Source organism: Nyctereutes procyonoides, unplaced genomic scaffold (genome assembly GCF_905146905.1).
Source record: "Nyctereutes procyonoides isolate TBG_1078 unplaced genomic scaffold, NYPRO_anot_genome, whole genome shotgun sequence".
NCBI classification, from domain to species: Eukaryota; Metazoa; Chordata; class Mammalia; order Carnivora; family Canidae; genus Nyctereutes; species Nyctereutes procyonoides.
The window spans coordinates 40,280,556-40,297,006 of record NW_026575126.1 but is presented as its reverse complement, the minus strand read 5'-3'; the positions used below and the strand labels follow the sequence as shown (position 1 = coordinate 40,297,006).

The 16,451-nt window shown below is 44.1% G+C and overlaps 1 protein-coding gene across 2 annotated transcripts in view; it reads left to right on the top strand.

The window, feature by feature from the left end:
- CREBBP (CREB binding protein) overlaps positions 1-16,451 on the top strand; it is a 129,382-nt gene that overhangs the window by 63,688 nt on the left and 49,243 nt on the right. For both annotated transcript variants that reach the window (XM_055341378.1, XM_055341377.1), the window contains 2 exons: positions 10,574-10,814; positions 12,133-12,246. In XM_055341378.1, coding sequence (XP_055197353.1) covers positions 10,574-10,814; positions 12,133-12,246 — 355 coding nt within the window. The remainder of the gene's footprint in view (positions 1-10,573; positions 10,815-12,132; positions 12,247-16,451) is intronic.

Here is a 16,451-nt window from a genome sequence, read left to right as displayed (position 1 = left end):
GAATAGGTTGCAAATATTAGGAAACTATAAATTGAGAAAAATGAACAGAGTCTCTTAATATCTGGCATAAACATCGGGATTGCAAGTACTTGGTCAGGGTCACTTGACTTTCTTTCCAGAGTCTGATTAGTACAACCCTTTCTTTAGCGACCCCTCCAGGTAGCAGCTCGTATTATCACCAAAGGCACTGGGCTCTTGTGCCCCCTGTCAGGTAGAGAGACTGCGAGAAGGTTCTGGGGGTCTCCAGCTGTTGCCCCTTGAGCCTACCTGTCAGCAGCACGAGGAGCATTTTACCAGGCATTTCTGAGATGTGAAGTGACCCTTCAAAGAACTCCATAGAGAGCCCACTCGGTCTGGATGGGGACAGTCGTAGCTTGCACAGGAGTCCGCACCATCCACCACCGCATCTGAAGTGCCATGAGCCGACTTTCCCTTCCCTTTCCATGGCCTCCGAAATGGCCCTGAGGCTCGGGTTGCCAGACACCACTTTGTCACATGAGGAATTTGCCAAACTCTCAAAACTTAACTGTGATAAGTATTCCAGAGGAATGTGTTCATATGTACTGATGATATTCAAGAAGGATATGTATTAAAACTTTTTGGTAAATTGATAATTCTCATAATCTGGTCAATTTGGTGAAATGGGCCTGATGCTATTGAAACCCTTGGTCTGGTTGGCCTGTCACCTTGGCCATCAGAATAGGTCCAGCAAGTTCTACCTTTTAGGGTTTGTTTGTGCAGAAATGGGTAACCACTCACTCCTCCTTGGCAGACGGACTCCGGTTTGGAAGGAGTGACCTTGAGGGCAAGAAGAGAATGGGGGACGTGTGTCCAGTTGTCGGACCCACACCTTTGCCACCCTGTCCCCCGCCACTGTGCTTTCTTCTTGATGTAACCATTTGTTTTGTGTTCTAAAATTATTTCTTATGTTCTAATCGTATTTCTTATATGGAAGATTATTTAAAAATCATTCTTGTCCAGTTGCTTATTTTAAGTTATTGTCTTACAAGATTTAAATCTTAAATTATAATGTAATCTTATTTTTTAAAATAGGCACCAAGCAAAAAGAAGAGAACACAAGAAACGTTATTCCATCTATCTAAATAGCTGTGTTCTTTTTCTTACCAGTTGATCTTTATCATCTCAAAGGTGATTATTGCCTCTTCGTAGTTTGATAGCTGTGTGCATTTAATGAACATTTTCTTTATTTTATGACTCCAAACCTTTGCGTACCCAGCTGTTCTAGGATCCTTCTGGGGGAATCAGAACAAGCACGTATTGCAGAGCAGTTTTGTGTCCCACCTGGTGTTTGCTTTGGTGTCATTTTCTAACTTTAAGTGGAGGTTGGGGAGAAGTAAAATTTCCAGGTGGGCCAGGGAAGGATGTTAGAGGAGTGTACGTCTGGACCCCATTGGAGATGTGGAAGGTTTGGGCTAGATTAATCTGAAGGGCCATCTTCAGAAATCCCAGCCTGATGTGGATGTGAGGCAGTAGTTGTGTAGAAAGAGGAAGCACTTTCACCCCCACCCCACCTCCACCTCCAGTCCTACTTTGGTCAATTCCTGCTGTATATACTGTTTACCCTAGTCTTTGCAGACATTATAGCCTGTTCTTGGATGCTTTGTGTAAAATAACTTTTTTCCAGGAAGAATGCCAGGATAAATTTTATTATATGTGCTCTTTATGCACGTCTGTAATTATATCCTTAGGATAGAATACAGGGCATATAGAGAAATGGGTTTGGTGCTGTGTTTTCAGACCTGTGTAACAATAACAGTCCTAATAAAAGTGCATGTTAGATTCCTTTAAATATTAAGGAATACCAGAATATAAAAGATTTGCTTTTCAAGGTGGTTTGGATAGGGGTATGAATGATGATTAAGTTATGGTGACAAGTGATACATGCAAAGAGCATGTGGCCAAATCTAGCAAAGACTAGAGTGGGTAAGCAAGCTATACACCGCATGCAGCTGCTGGCTCAGTATGATCAGTATGATCTGTGTTAACCTACTGCTCCTCACGGCTCTGAATGTTCACATGCAGGGTAGAATCATGATTGAGCCATTGTGATTCTTGCACCATGCTAACCTCCTCCTTCTTTGATTAGGAATTGCATGTGAGGGCAGCCTGGGTGGCTCAGCGGTTTAGCACTGCTTTCAGCCCAGGGTGTGATCCTGGAGACCTGGGATCAAGTCCCACATCAGACTCCCTGCATGGAGCCTGCTTCTCCCTATGCCTGTCTGTCTCTCTCTCTCTCACATGAATAAATAAAATTTTTTTTAAAAAAGGAATTGCACATGAGCTTATTTGAGTCCCAGAAATAGATATTACCTATATTTTAAGTCTTTTGATGGATACTATTATATTGCCTTCGACAAAAGCTATGTACCACATCTCCAGTATTAACCAATGCTTCTGTGACTGAGGTTATCACTCTGTTCTTTGATAGGAGAAAATGGTGTTTCATTATGTTTTTTTGCATTTCTTTGATTACTAATGAGAATTAAAGTACTTAAGTTTAGAGACATATTTTTTTTTTTAAGCTCTTATTTATTTTAGAGAGTGTGAGACAGAGCTCAAACCCCTACTAATAGGGGTAAGGGCAAAAGGAGAGAATCTTAAGCAGAATCTGCATGGAGCCTGACAGGGGGCTGGATCCCAGAACCCTGAGAATCATGATTAGTAGTCTGATGCTTAACTGACTGAGCCACCCAGGCAACCCTAGAGACATGCGTTTCTTTCTTGAATGGCTTAGTTACTGTCTTCTGCCAAGTTTTCTGTTAGAATTTCTTAGAACACTTTACAAAGCAAAGTGGTTAGCCCTCTGTTAAGGTAGCTGCAGAGAGCTTAAGGGTGTGGCTAATGGCTAGGTCACCCACTGCACCAGCAAGCATGCTCTCTGGGCCCCAGTTATTTCTGTCATACTTCGGGCTTGGTTGAATGGTAGTTCTTCCCTTGGTGACTGGCTATTAAGTGAGCTGCTGCTTTTTGGGCACTGAACACAGCCTGGCACCAAGAATTTGAGGATTGACGGGCCAAAAGAAGAAGCAGGAATTAGACCTGCCTGACTGTGCGTTGTCTTGTGTGTTTCAAGTATTTTTTTCCTAGTTTGTTGATTGCTTTTGCATTTGTCCCAGCAGTTTGGGTCATGGAGCGAATGTAACTTCTGTAGTATGGCCTCTGGCACTTTCCAAACTTTACGAACCGGTCTGCCCTGTACCAGGCTCACTTGTGTGCCTTTTTTCTTTTCATTGTTTTGTTTTCTTCTCACTGTGAAAGTACATACATGTTTATTTTGGAAAAATCTGGGGAAAAGTATAATGCTTAAAACGATAAAGCTTCCCCCTCCCCCATGGAACGTTAACAAATGGAAATGTTTCTGGCTCCATGCCAGCTCTGTGAATGCTGGTCTTTGGGAGGGAGGAATGGGGACTCTGCTTGAAGGAGTTTTCCTGGGGATTGTTTAGGAACCGTTGCTTTGTATTGTGTGTGTGTGTGTGTGTGTGAGAGAGAGAGAGAGAGAGAGAGAGAGAGAGAGAGACAGACAAAGGCCCTTACCATCTTTGCATCACAAAATATTAATCTTTTTTTTTAAAGACTTTATTTATTTATTCATGGGAGACACAGAGAGAGGCAGAGACATAGGCAGAAGGAAAAGCAGGCTCCCCTCAGGGATTCCCCATGTGGGACTCAATCCCAGGACCCTGGGATCACGACCTGAACTGAAGGCAGATGCTCAACCACTGAGCCACCCAAGTGTCCCAGTCATCTTTTAAAAAAAAAAAGAAAGATTTTATTTATTTGAGAGAGAGAGCGAGCATGAGCAGGGGCAGCAGCAGAGAGAGCAGGAGAAGCAGACTCCCCGCTGAGCAGGGAGCCCAATGTGGGGCTCCATCCCAGGACCCCAGGATCACAACTTGAGCTGAAGCCAGACGCTTAAATGACTGAGCCACCCAGTCGCCTCATAAAATGTTTATCTTAATTACCTTCTAGATCCTTTACAGTTTTAATTTGTGGATTAATTCTTATGTGTTTTCTATTCCTCTGATTTCTTTTTTCTCCAAAGTAGAATGTTGTCTGGTTCTAAAAATGGTAGACACTTGTAAAATACACAATACATGATTATAAGCAGGATCCCACCCCTGCCCAGGGATAGTCACCAGATCATTGTAATGAGGTTTTTTAAAGAACAGGTACAGATATATAAAGTAAATAAGGATAAACTGATTTCATGGTATTATAACTTTTTTTTAGCTTAATGTGTTATATAGACAGATTTTCATGAAAGCATAAAGGTTTACAATATTATTGTCATCCTCGTATAACATTCATTTTATTACATCTCACAGTTTTGAGGGGAGTTAGGGATTTGGGCCAGGTGTGGCTGGGCCATTCTCCCTGTGGCTTTTTGACTAGGGTCATTTGAGGCCTGCCTTATTCTTCATTGCTGTGTATTATTTCACTAGGTCTGTAGCCATAGTTAGTCCACCTTCTGTAGGATTTAAGGGTATTCTGGTTTTTGGTGATGTAATTTAATCCAGCTGTGATGCCTGTCTGCACATTTTAGCACACTAGCCCAGTTTCTTACCTCTGTAATAATAAGTTATAAGAAGTAGAACTACTAGATCAAAAAATGCACATTTTTTTCTTTTTGATACATGCTTTCCAAAGTCACACTAAATTACATTATCACCACAGCATCTGAGAATTACTTTCTCTACACCCTCATCAATACCAGTTATTATATTTTTATTTAGGTCAGATGGGTAGATGGGAAATGCCTTTTTATTTTAATTTCTTTTTTTTTTATACTGAGATAGAGCTTTTAAAAAAAAAACTATGAAGCTGTAACTCATAGCATACAGTTCTTGCCTTTAAAGTACATAACAGTTGTATTATGTAACCATCACCACAATCAGTTTTAAAGATTGATTGAGTGATTGAGTGATTGATTTTGAGAGCATGAGTGAGAGGGGCAGAAGGAGAGCGAATCCTCAAGCAGACTTCACGCTGAGCATGGATCCCGATGCAGGGCTTGATCCCAGGATCCTGAGATCACGACCTGAGCTGAAATTAAGAATCGGACTCTTGGGATCCCTGGGTGGCGCAGCGGTTTGGCGCCTGCCTTTGGCCCAGGGCGCGATCCTGGAGACCCGGGATCGAATCCCACATCGGGCTCCCGGTGCATGGAGCCTGCTTCTCCCTCTGCCTGTGTCTCTGCCTCCCTCTCTCTCTCTCTCTCTGTGACTATCATAAATAAATAAAAATTAAAAAAATTAAAAAAAAAAAGAATCGGACTCTTAACCGACGAAGCCCCCCACCCCAGGTACCCCGCACTGCAGTCAATTTTAAAACAGTTCTCTTACCCTGAAAAGAAACTCTGTACCCTTTGTAGTTAATCCCCTTTTTCCGTGAACCCCCAGCCAGAAGCAACCAGTATTTTCTGCCCCTGTGAAATTACCTGTTCTGGACATTTCAAAGAAGTGAAATTATATGGCGTGTGCTCTTTTGTAATTGTTGTAACTGAGCATGATGCTTGCAGAGTCATAGTGTAGCGTGTCAGTGCTTTCTTTTCGAGGTAGAATAATACTCCATTTTGGATGGATCACATTCCTTTTTTTCCATTTGTCCTTTAGTGGGTGTCTGAGTTGTTTCTGCTTTTTTGCTATTGTGAACATTGCTGCTACAGACATTTGTGTGAACATAATTTTCACTTGTCTTGGGTAGGTACTTAGGAGGGGAATTGCCGGGTCTTCTGGTGACTGTAACTTTAACCTTTTGAGGAGCCGCCAGCCTGTTTTCCAAAGTGGCTGCTCCATTTGACATTGTCCCTGGTGAGGTCGCTTTCCACATGGCCGTGCTGGTGCAGGTGAGGCAGCTTCTCTTGGTGGTTGTCTTTTTTTTTTTTTTTTAAAGATTTTATTTATTTATTCATGAGAGACCCAGAGAGAGAGAGAAGCAGAGACTCAGGCAGAGGGAGAAGCAGGCTCCATGCAGGGACCCTGACTTGGGACTTGGTCCCCAGTCTTGGGGATTACGCCCTGGGCTGAAGGTGGCACTAAGCCACCCGGGCTGCCCTCATGGTGGTTCTCATGTGTGTTTCCTTGAGGGCTCATGGTGTTGAGCAGCTTTTCATTTTTTTAAAATATTTTATTTATTTATTCATGAGAGACACACACAGAGAGGGGGGGGGGGGCAGAGGGAGAAGCAGGCTCCACGCAGGGAGCCTGACTTGGGACTCGATCCCTGGTCTCCAGGATCACACCCTGGGCTGAAGGCGGCGCTCAACTGCTGAGCCACCTGGGCTGCCCTGAGCAGCTTTTCTTGTGTTTATTGACCATTTGTGTGTCTTCTTTAGGGAAATACTCAGATAATTTGCCCTTTTTAAACTAGGTTGTCTTTTTATCATTGAGGTGTAAGAGTTCTTTGTATGTTTTACATGCAGATCCCTGTCACATCTATGGTTTGCAGATACTTTCTCCCACTACTTTCTTAGTGATGTCCTTTGAAGCAAACAGTTTTTAATTTTAATGAAGTCCAGCTTACCTTTGTGGCTGCTGCCCTTTGTTTAGTGACAGAGAACTCATGGTTATTCCAAGGTCATGGCAATTTACTCCTGTGATTTTTCTGAGAGCTCCACAGTTTCAGTGCTCACTGCTAGGACCCAGGTTTGCTCTGAGTTACTGTTTGGGTCTGCTATGAGCAAGGGGCCACCTTCATGCACTGTGGGTGAGCTTCTTGTCCTTCTGCCTTTGCTACCAGTGGTCGGGGACTCTTGCCTCCGTCAAGTGGTCCAGGCACTGAGGCCTGTTTGTCAAAGCCTCGTATTTCCTCTGCTGAGGTGTCTGTACATTTCCCACACACACTGTTTAGTGGAGGAGTGGTTTGTTTTTTTGTTTTTTGTTTTTTTCCTCCTCAGAGCTCTTTATATGATAACAAATGGCCACAGCCTTTCTGGAAAACAGGCAGCATTTTAGGAGCTATCATTTGATTTGATTTCTACTTCTCAAAAATAGCCATTTTTCCTTAGTTTTTTTTACTTTTTAAACTTCTTATATTAAGTTTTTTGTACCTTCATTCTAAAAATACTTTTTTTTAGTACTTTAATCATCTTTTATCTATGTTTATTCACTTTAATTCTTCTGGAATTTATTTTCATATTTAGGGTGACATAGGGATCACAGATTGCTCTCACCACCCTCCAATTTGAGATACCACCTTATGATATTCTAATTTCATATATACATGGGTCTTTTTCCAGACTTACAAATAAAGAAATCTATAGCTTCATAGTTTTGGTATCTGGCAAAATAGGTTCCCCTTTATTCTTAATGTTTTTCAGAATTTTCTTTGCTATGGCATAAAATGTATACATTTATTTTGAGCAGAGTTACAACATGGCAGGGTTTTTTTTAAGAGAGGTTCTTGTCTGAGCACTTTCCCTCAATTCTCAGGCCTGCCTGGGCAGCGAGCATTGAGCAGGGAAATTGGTAGCATCTGAAGAGTTTTTGTGAGAGTTCAGGACACTTGTAGTTCATGCAGTTCCTTCATCTCTTTAGACATCAGTTTGATGGTGGAGGCAATTAACTGTGCCCTGCTTTTGTCAGCGCCTTGCTAAGTGGATTAGGCCTGTACAGGTATGCAGAGTCATCGGGAGGGCCAAACACAGGCACATGAGGTGTGTCTTCTGTTCCATTTTGTCCAAGACACTTGTCTACGGTGCGTAGAGCTCATGAAGCATCTACTGATCAACGTGTACCTTTCCAACTGTGCTCTTTTGACATGTTGAGCTTTCAAAATATGGTCAGTATAGTTGAAAAGATGCTATTAAGAACATCCCAAATGAGAGCACCTGGGTGGCTCAGTGGTTGAACATCTGCCTTTGGCTCAGGTCATGGTCCCAGAGTCCTGGGATCAAGTCCCACCTGTGCCTCTGCCTGAGTCTCTCATGAATAAATAAAATCTTTAAAAAAAAAAATCCCAAATGAGAAACAGTGTGTCAATTTTTAGTACCCTAAAAGCAGTTTGTTTATAATTTGTGAGGTTAGGCATTTCACCCGACTTTTATATGATTTACATTTTTGTTTATGGCATTTCTGTATTTTAAGAAATAGGACAGCAGATGTGATCTCTTCAACAATTCAGCATAATGAAAAAATAAAGAGGGGACAGGTAATAAATGAACCTTAAAAAAGAATTCCAAGGGCAGCCCCGGTGGCACAGCGGTTTAGCGCCGCCTGCAGCCCAGCGTGTGATCCTGGAGACCCAGGATCGAGTCCCACGTCGGGCTCCCTGCATGGAGCCTGCTTCCCCCTCTGCCTGTGTCTCTGCCTCTCTCTCTCTCTCTCTCTCTCTCTCTCTCTCTCTCTCTCTGAATAAATAAATAAATCTTAAAAAAAAAAAAGAACTCCAAATGTGGGGTCTTAATTGAGTCCTGATTTGTGCAAACCAACTCTAAATGACTTTTTTTGGACACCTAGAGAAAATTTGCATATAGACTGAATATTAACTGATACTGAAGAATTGTTCATTTTGTTAGGTATGATAGCAATATTCTTTCTGTTTACTTTTCTGTATGTTTGATATTTTTGTAAATGCAGAAGAGAGAAGCCTGAGCAAGGGTCCTCTTCCATTTCTGTATCCCTATTGTTTTGTGATTGGACTTTGTATCTGGGGAAATAACCTGATCTAGAGGAGACTTTGAACATCGGTAGTGAATGCTGCTGGGGGCACAGTCAAAGGCTGCTTGTGAAGGCTTTATTTTAAGTTGCAAGAAAAGGAGGCAGGGAGTGTAGTTTATGCTCAGCAATGGGAGATTGGAAAATATACGTATAGCCTTATGCTCATTATAAATCATGCTGTCAAATTGTATGAAACAACTTAATGATACAGGACAGAGCCTGGAGTAAATACCAAGTCGTGAGTGAGTGAGTGAGTGAGTGAGTGGTAGACTATTGATTATGGTTCATACATATGCATGTACATAGAAGAAAAGACTACAAGAAGAAAAACCTATCAACACTTTAATATTGGACTCCTGGATGTTGGGATTTCAAGTGTTAATTATTTCCTTCATAGCTCGGTTGCTTTTCAGATTTTCTACAGTATGCATATAGTACATTTATAACCAGGGAGAAATTAGCATAAGGAAGGAGAGGTTCTCTTCTCTTGGGAGTTAAGTGCTTCTCCAGTCAGGATGCTCTGCCTCTCCACTAGGACTTTGCTTTTGCTTTGGACCACAGTTAGGCTTCCGGGAGTTGTGCTCCTGAGGAAGCCTTTGTGGCTTTTCTAATATACTTAATTTCTGAGTTCTTAAGACCCAAACAAAAGTGTGTAACTTTTTAAAAATGATCTTTGATCCATTAAGAAATGTTTATTTTTTTTCCTCCAAATTGCAAGCAGATAGTTTTGACGGTTAATATGAAAAGTCACAGAGGTGGTGTACTTTGGGGGAGGCAGTGAGTGTTGTGAAGTGGAGCTAGGAGCTCTGGGGTCAGAGCAGGAGAGAAGGGAGACACCCCTGCCCTGTGGACTGTGTTGTGGCATATTAGGAATGTCACATTCCTCTCACTTTGTAGGTTTCTTTGGTAAGTTATCTGAAGATATTGGCAGTCTGTAAAGAAAACAACTCCACAGGTCACCTTTCCCATTCTCTTTGCTGTCAGGAGGTGTGGTCAGCCTTGCTTGAAAGGATGAAAGCAATTAAACTCTATTTCCGTACCTTAGCAGATCATCAAATATTTTTTGAAAAAATTGTCAGATGTCAGAGTTGAAATTTTGATAGAAGGCAAAGCAATTCCTGAGCATTAACAGCTGTGCGGGCGGGGTGGTCATCATTTTAAGGATGCATATCATAGTATTCTTTGAGGAGAAGTCGTGAGTGAAACAAGCATTGTCCTGGTCACGAGATAATGAAGTCCGCACTGTGGTTCCAGTTCTTCTGATATGTTGGGTATTTGCAGTGGGTTGTGATTGGTCAAGGCCTTGATGTTTGTTTTTTAAGATTTTATTTATTTATTCATGAGAGACACACAGAGAGAGAGAGGAAGAGAGAGACACAGGCAGAGGGAGAAGCAGGCTCCCTACGGGGAGCCCGATATGGGACTCGATCCCAGGACCCTGGGATCATGACCTGAGCCAAAGGGAGATGTTCAACCACTGAGCCACACAAGTGCCCCTTGATGGTCTTTTTAATTCGGTTGAACCATATGAAATTGCCAGTGTGTAGCCACTTGGGCCTATAGAAACAACAGTTTCATAAGATAGAGCTAACACAGTCTACAGCTTCTCCCGCACTTGTGTGTACGGTAGAATATAGTTAAAGAATAAATGTCATTTTCTTGCTCCGAGATCCTTACACACAAGTGATTTTAATCAGCCTTCTGAGTTGGTTTGTTTCTGTGCTTCTGGATCTTCCTTAAAATTGCTGATGAATTAAAGAGAGCCACACTGGCTGCCTTCTCACCGTGGCCAACATTACCCATCAGCTTGAATGGTGGCTGGAAACATAAGGAACATGAATTAGCCCTCAGAAAGCTTAAAAAAATATTTTTATTAATTTGTTTTATTTTAGTCTCAGATGCAAACTTCAGTGGGAATCGTGCCCACGCAGGCGATTGCAGCAGGCCCCACTGCAGATCCTGAGAAACGCAAACTGATACAGCAGCAGCTGGTTCTACTGCTTCACGCTCATAAGTGTCAGAGACGAGAACAAGCGAACGGAGAGGTTCGGGCCTGCTCTCTCCCACATTGTCGAACCATGAAGAACGTTTTGAATCACATGACACATTGTCAGGCTGGGAAAGCCTGTCAAGGTAAGTGCCATTTTCTGAAATCCTGGTGGTGTGGCTCAGGATGAAATGTGTCTTCGGTATTCCTCAGTGGCTCTCTTGTTGATAAGATTCCTGCGACCTCCGTCTCCACACACCAACCAGGCACAGGCCACTGGCATGCTTACCTGCTCAGAGAGCGGCTGTTCGGTGTCATGATGTGTTGGGAGCTTCTGCTGGACAGGGCTGTGCCCTCCCTTTGTTCTCTTCCTCCTTTCTCTGTCATGGAAGACATTTGTTACTTCTTGAGCACTGTCTTCATCATAAATGTCTAGAGCACGGGTTTCTCTTGGGCGGCATGGCATAGGCCATGTGTGCACACCCCTCCCTGAATCTAGAGCATCTGTCTTGCAACTGTTTCATGTGTTCTGACTGCTGGGCCCCTGCCTTGCTCCTCCACCCTTTCGTCTTGAGGCTGATCAGGATACCAGCGAGGTTGTCCTAGGTGACAGTCCATGACACAGGGAACCGTGTGCACCAAATCATCCCTGCCACCTCCTTCCTTCTCCCTAAGAAGGGATGAATCATGCCTGTCATGTGCTCCCTTTCCCTCTTCTCTGGCGGACACCTCGAATCTACAGAAGAAAGTGGTTCTTACCAACAGCTATGCCATCTTTCATCTTTATCCTCCTCTTTCCTCTTCTTACTTGTGCTCCTAAACCTTGGGGATAGTCTCTCCCCAACCTCCCTCTCTCTCCCTTTGTGACATTTGTGAGTCCTTAGCATAACCCTGATCCTGATGGAGAAGCAGAAGTGGGTCATGCTAGACCTTTAGAAAGAAATCACAGTGCCTCAGTGTGGAGTGAAAATGAAGACTCAGAATTACCCTCTCACATAGTTAGAAAAGTGCCTGGCGTCCCTTTAGAATCTCCCCCCAGACTTCTCATTTGCTTCTCTGTATGTATTTCTTGAATAATAGTATTGAGATGGTTTCATCCTTCAACATAATATATAGAATTTTTGTTTTCAGTAGTGACATGACATAATTATTATTTGTCCTACCTTTCATTCCAGCTGCTCAGTATTTCAAGTCAGATAGTTTTTGTTTTTGTTTTGTGGGCTGAACCTTTATCACCATCATCCATGACATTGCTTCTATGGGAAATTTGTGTTTAGAATTCTCAACAGTCTACTTACAAACGTTTTGGAAAGCATCCTGTTTGTAAGTTGAGGACTGCCTGTACTGTGTTATGGTTACACGTGTTACCATTTTCTTATGGAATCTGGCATTATAATTTAGGTGTAATTGAAAGTGTGACGATCTGGATAGAAAAATAACATCTCGTTGTTTTTCTGGTCATAGTTGCCCATTGTGCATCTTCACGACAAATCATCTCTCATTGGAAGAACTGCACACGACATGACTGTCCTGTTTGCCTCCCTTTGAAAAATGCCAGTGACAAGCGAAACCAACAAAGTAAGTGAGCATTGTGGGTAGAGAAGCTCGGAGGTGAGAACAGATACTTATAAAGAGAGTGCGGGAGAGGAGGTAGGAGGCAGGGCAGAAATCCCTAGCACAAAGCATAGTGGTGAGCAGAGCTGCGGAAGTGGAGCTGCCCAGTGCCACCAGGGGGAAGCCCAGCTTAGTGAGAGACGGATTCTCAGCGTGCGCAGGGCACAGGGCCACTGGGGAATCTCGTCCCCCCATTAGCCCCACCCCCACCGCTGAACACACACAGTAGAATCAGCAGCAGTGGATCGCTGTGACCGCAGAGCAGACATGACGAGGCTTCCTAGGTCTTGACAGATGCTTAGTATCTGAGGGTTTGAATGTCGCATCACTCTAATGGCAGTGACTTTCAAGGGGGTGGGGAATAGAGGGGACACTTACTTTGAAATTGAAATGCCTTATCCTAAAGTGAGTTTGGAGAGGGCTGTGTGGTAGAAGAGTCAGGTAGGAAGGGTCAGCATAAAATGCCACCTATAGACACCTAGGAGGTTTTCCCTCCTCCAAGCAGAGGCAGTTCCCAGACCTGTTTGTGTAATTAACAATTTATTCAGCACAGATTGAGAGTCTCTGCCCCAGGACTGGCCACATCCTGACCATTCCCATCGTTTCATTGTCTTTCAAGCCATCTGTGTAGCCTGTAGCTGGTCGGCGAAGCCCAGGTCCCTGTTTAGGGGAGGCCTGAATGTGGCTCCCCGGGGCACCTGCTCTCTGCAGGCATCAGAACAGTGAAAGGATGAGCATCTCTTCCAGTTTTAAGTCCTTTCCTGTCATTTCAGAGGTAAAACTGTGGTCTTTGGATTGTGTCCCTCAGTGTGGACAGATAGGACATGCCCTCCAGTGTCACATCACCCCTCTGGCTGGAGCTGCTCCCTGCTACCTCTAGCACCATACAGGCTTGCTCACCTTCCTCCATCTCTTCTGTACCATCTTGTTTGTGGTTGCGTGTTCATCACTCATCCTTCTTGATCATCTGCCTCAAGAACCCACTGCTGCCTGGAGAGCCCGTGCAGCTGTGTCTCTGGTCATTTCCTTGGGGCACAGGGCACGGCAGGAAGCCCATTGTTCCTACGAGTGCTGTGGAGGATGCGCCGGTGACACCATGGGCATCCCTCCTGAGTGGGCCCACCGTCTTCCCTCCCTGCAGAAGGACTCACGCTAAGTTTCCTTTCTAAGGCGCTTTCCTAAATCACTTAAATTTTTCTTTGATTGACCAAAATTGGGATTAATACACAGTTTGCCAGGACCTCTCTTTCATGAAATGAAATTCTAGGAATCTAGGTCTTTCAGAACCATGTACTTGGGAGAGTAGTTCTACTGGAATAAGCCTGTTTTCCCTCAGAGCTAGTGTAAAACTTTTATTTTATTTTATTTTATTTATTTTATTTTTAGTTAGCTGGTATATTACGGTGGTTACATTTTCTTGTGTTTTAGGACAGATTCCAGTAACAGGCTTTTTAAGTGCCAAAATACTCATTCCATGAATAATAAGTTGGGACTTCATTCTGAACTTCTCATTTGGGGGTGTGGCTTTTCTGGGACCTTTTGGTTTTAGTATGTGTTGCCATGACAATGTTAAACTTTTATGATTTCTCTTTTTAAGAAACACATGTGGTTTTTGTTTTAAAAAAGAAAAGAAATGTATGTGGGTTTGTTGTGTTGTTTTTTTTTTTCAACATCCTTATAACTGCCTGAATGTTGAGACAATTGATCCAGTACATGCTCTGAAGTGGTAAACCACAGTGTTTCCACTAGTCATAATGTAAGGTGTCACCAGGGTGATTTTATAATGTAAAGTCACTGGGAATATTTAGATTAACTTTACACGAGGTTCTGGTAATATTTTTGCAAAAGAAATGAAAGCACTTATGTAAGAAATGGTTAAATACTTCTCAAATATGTTTCAGCCCTGAGTGTACTCTTCTGGCTCTCCTTAGCACTGTGGTTTTCTGAGGGCAGAAGATGTGATCTGATGAGTGAGAAAGTTCCAGCAGTGTGCTTTCTATACATGTTTGCTATTCCTCTCTCGAAACAGAACGTGCTGGTGGTAGGGAGGAAGTACGTGCGGGTCCAGCCCTCTGACAGCTTCAGGTCAGGGGCCCGACTCAGACTATATACATCAAGCAATGTGACAAGCGTGTCACGGGCAGCAACTAGATGTAGTCGAGTCCTAGAGGGAGGGCCAGCGTGTACTGGAGGGTGGGGCTTGATGGAGCCCAATTCCAGTACAGTAATGATGGAAGGATGCTCCAAACGGCACAGAACGACCCCGCAGGAGTCCGAAGAACCAGCATAGACTCAGAGCTTCCTGTGCAAGCGAGGGGATACAGGGAGAGAGAGTTTGTGGCCAGAGGTTAGGGCCCCTGAGGGCTGCCAGGAGACTCGCCATGCCTGCCAGTGCTGTGCTTTCCGGGCTTGTTTCCGGCAGATGCTCACACACCACTGCCTCCCTTCTTCCGTGGCCATCTCTGCCAAAAGAACCTACCGGCATCATCTGTGAAATGAAGCCACGCCATTGGCTACCTTTTTCGGCCTGTGTTGAGATTTTGTCTGATGTTTCCGTGAGTTGTTTTCAAGAGGTTGTGTTATCACTGATGAGCTATTCCTCCTGTATACAGATAATCAGATTTTATTGAATAATTCTGATTTTCCAAGGTATACATCTAATGAGAGTCCTGGCATCTAACTTCCTGTCAGTTTCCAGGCACAGGGTTACATGGGGGACTGGACTGTGTGCACCCAAGACCAGATCCCTATTTGAACTCCTGTTGCCTCATCAGTGAGGTTCTTGCTACACAAAGTATAGTCCCCAGACTAGGCTGTGAGGCAGAAATGCAGAAACCCAAGCCCCATCCCAGACCTCTTCTGTTAGAATCTGCACTTCAGGTAATCGGTATGCACAGTAGCAGCTGAGATGCACTGCCCTGGATGCCTTGAAGGGCTGGCTGTTTGTCATGGATCTCTTGAGAAGTTTTGAGTCGCTCTCTGGGGAAATCGTAGGTTTCCCAACTCAGAATCCCATAAGGACTGTCAGACTCGGTACTGCAGGACCAGTCTCCCAGCCAGACCAAACCTACTCACTGCCCACAGCCACATTAGATGCAGGCTAAGCTGCAGCACAATGGTGGTGCATCTAAGTCAGCAGTCCTCTGCTCTGGCACTTGAATACCCCCAGGGGCTGGACACTCACTACCTGGTCTGGCTGTCTGCTCTGGTTTTCAGCACCTTCCTTCATGACATGAGTACAGCTCTACATCCTTAAAGCTTCTGCTCATGGAGCAGCCTACTCGGGGGGCACAGTAAGTGTTAAACACACCCTTGTTGTTCCCCCTGAAGAGCCCTTCCAGGACTCTCGGGTGCCTCTTTTGACAGCCTGGGCTTGGTATGGGGAGCAGATTGCCCTAGAACTTGAATGGCTGTAGGAGTAGAGAGCAGTAGGCTTGTCTGGCCCTGATTTAGGTCCCTAGCAGTCGGTGGTGATGTATTTCATCAGAGTAGCTCTCTGTCTGCTCTCCTAGGTCCCACAGTGTGGCCCCTTTTGGGTCGTTTGGCTTCTGAGGGGAAGTTATTGCACGCCTGTGTGCGCTTGCTTGGCAGTGGCTGTGCTGGAGGTCTGGCCCTGGGGCTCGAGTGTTCTTCTTTCTCCTCCTGCCCTGCTCCATGCTTAGGAAGATGCTGGAGGGATGCCTGGTTGGTTCTGTTGGTAGAACATGCGACTCTTGAAATCAGGGTTGAGTTTGAGCCCCACGTGGGATGTAAAGATTACTTTAAAAAAAAAAAAAAAGGATGATGCTGGAAAGGAAGCCCATCCTGGTACACCCAGCACCCGGGAGGCACACGGGCATGGGAGCCACTCTGCCAAGACATCTGCAGGTCTAAGTTCATTCCATCGTGACTTCTCCAGTAGAAATCTAAGTGGTGACTAGTTAGTAGCTGCTTCTCCTGCCCTGTGGTATATCTCCCACCATGCTGACAAAGCTTTGAGGTTTAGTTTGTGTCAATTTTCATTGGATTTTGAAGTCATGTCCACTTTTACTGAGAACGACTGCGGATTTGAATGTCCGCAGTGTGCCCCATGCGCAAGACCTGTTAGTGGTGCATCTCTGTTCTTGGAGGAAGGACTGCGTTTGACCTACATGACAAGTGGCAGGTGGGTCCTGAAGAGAATCCACTAT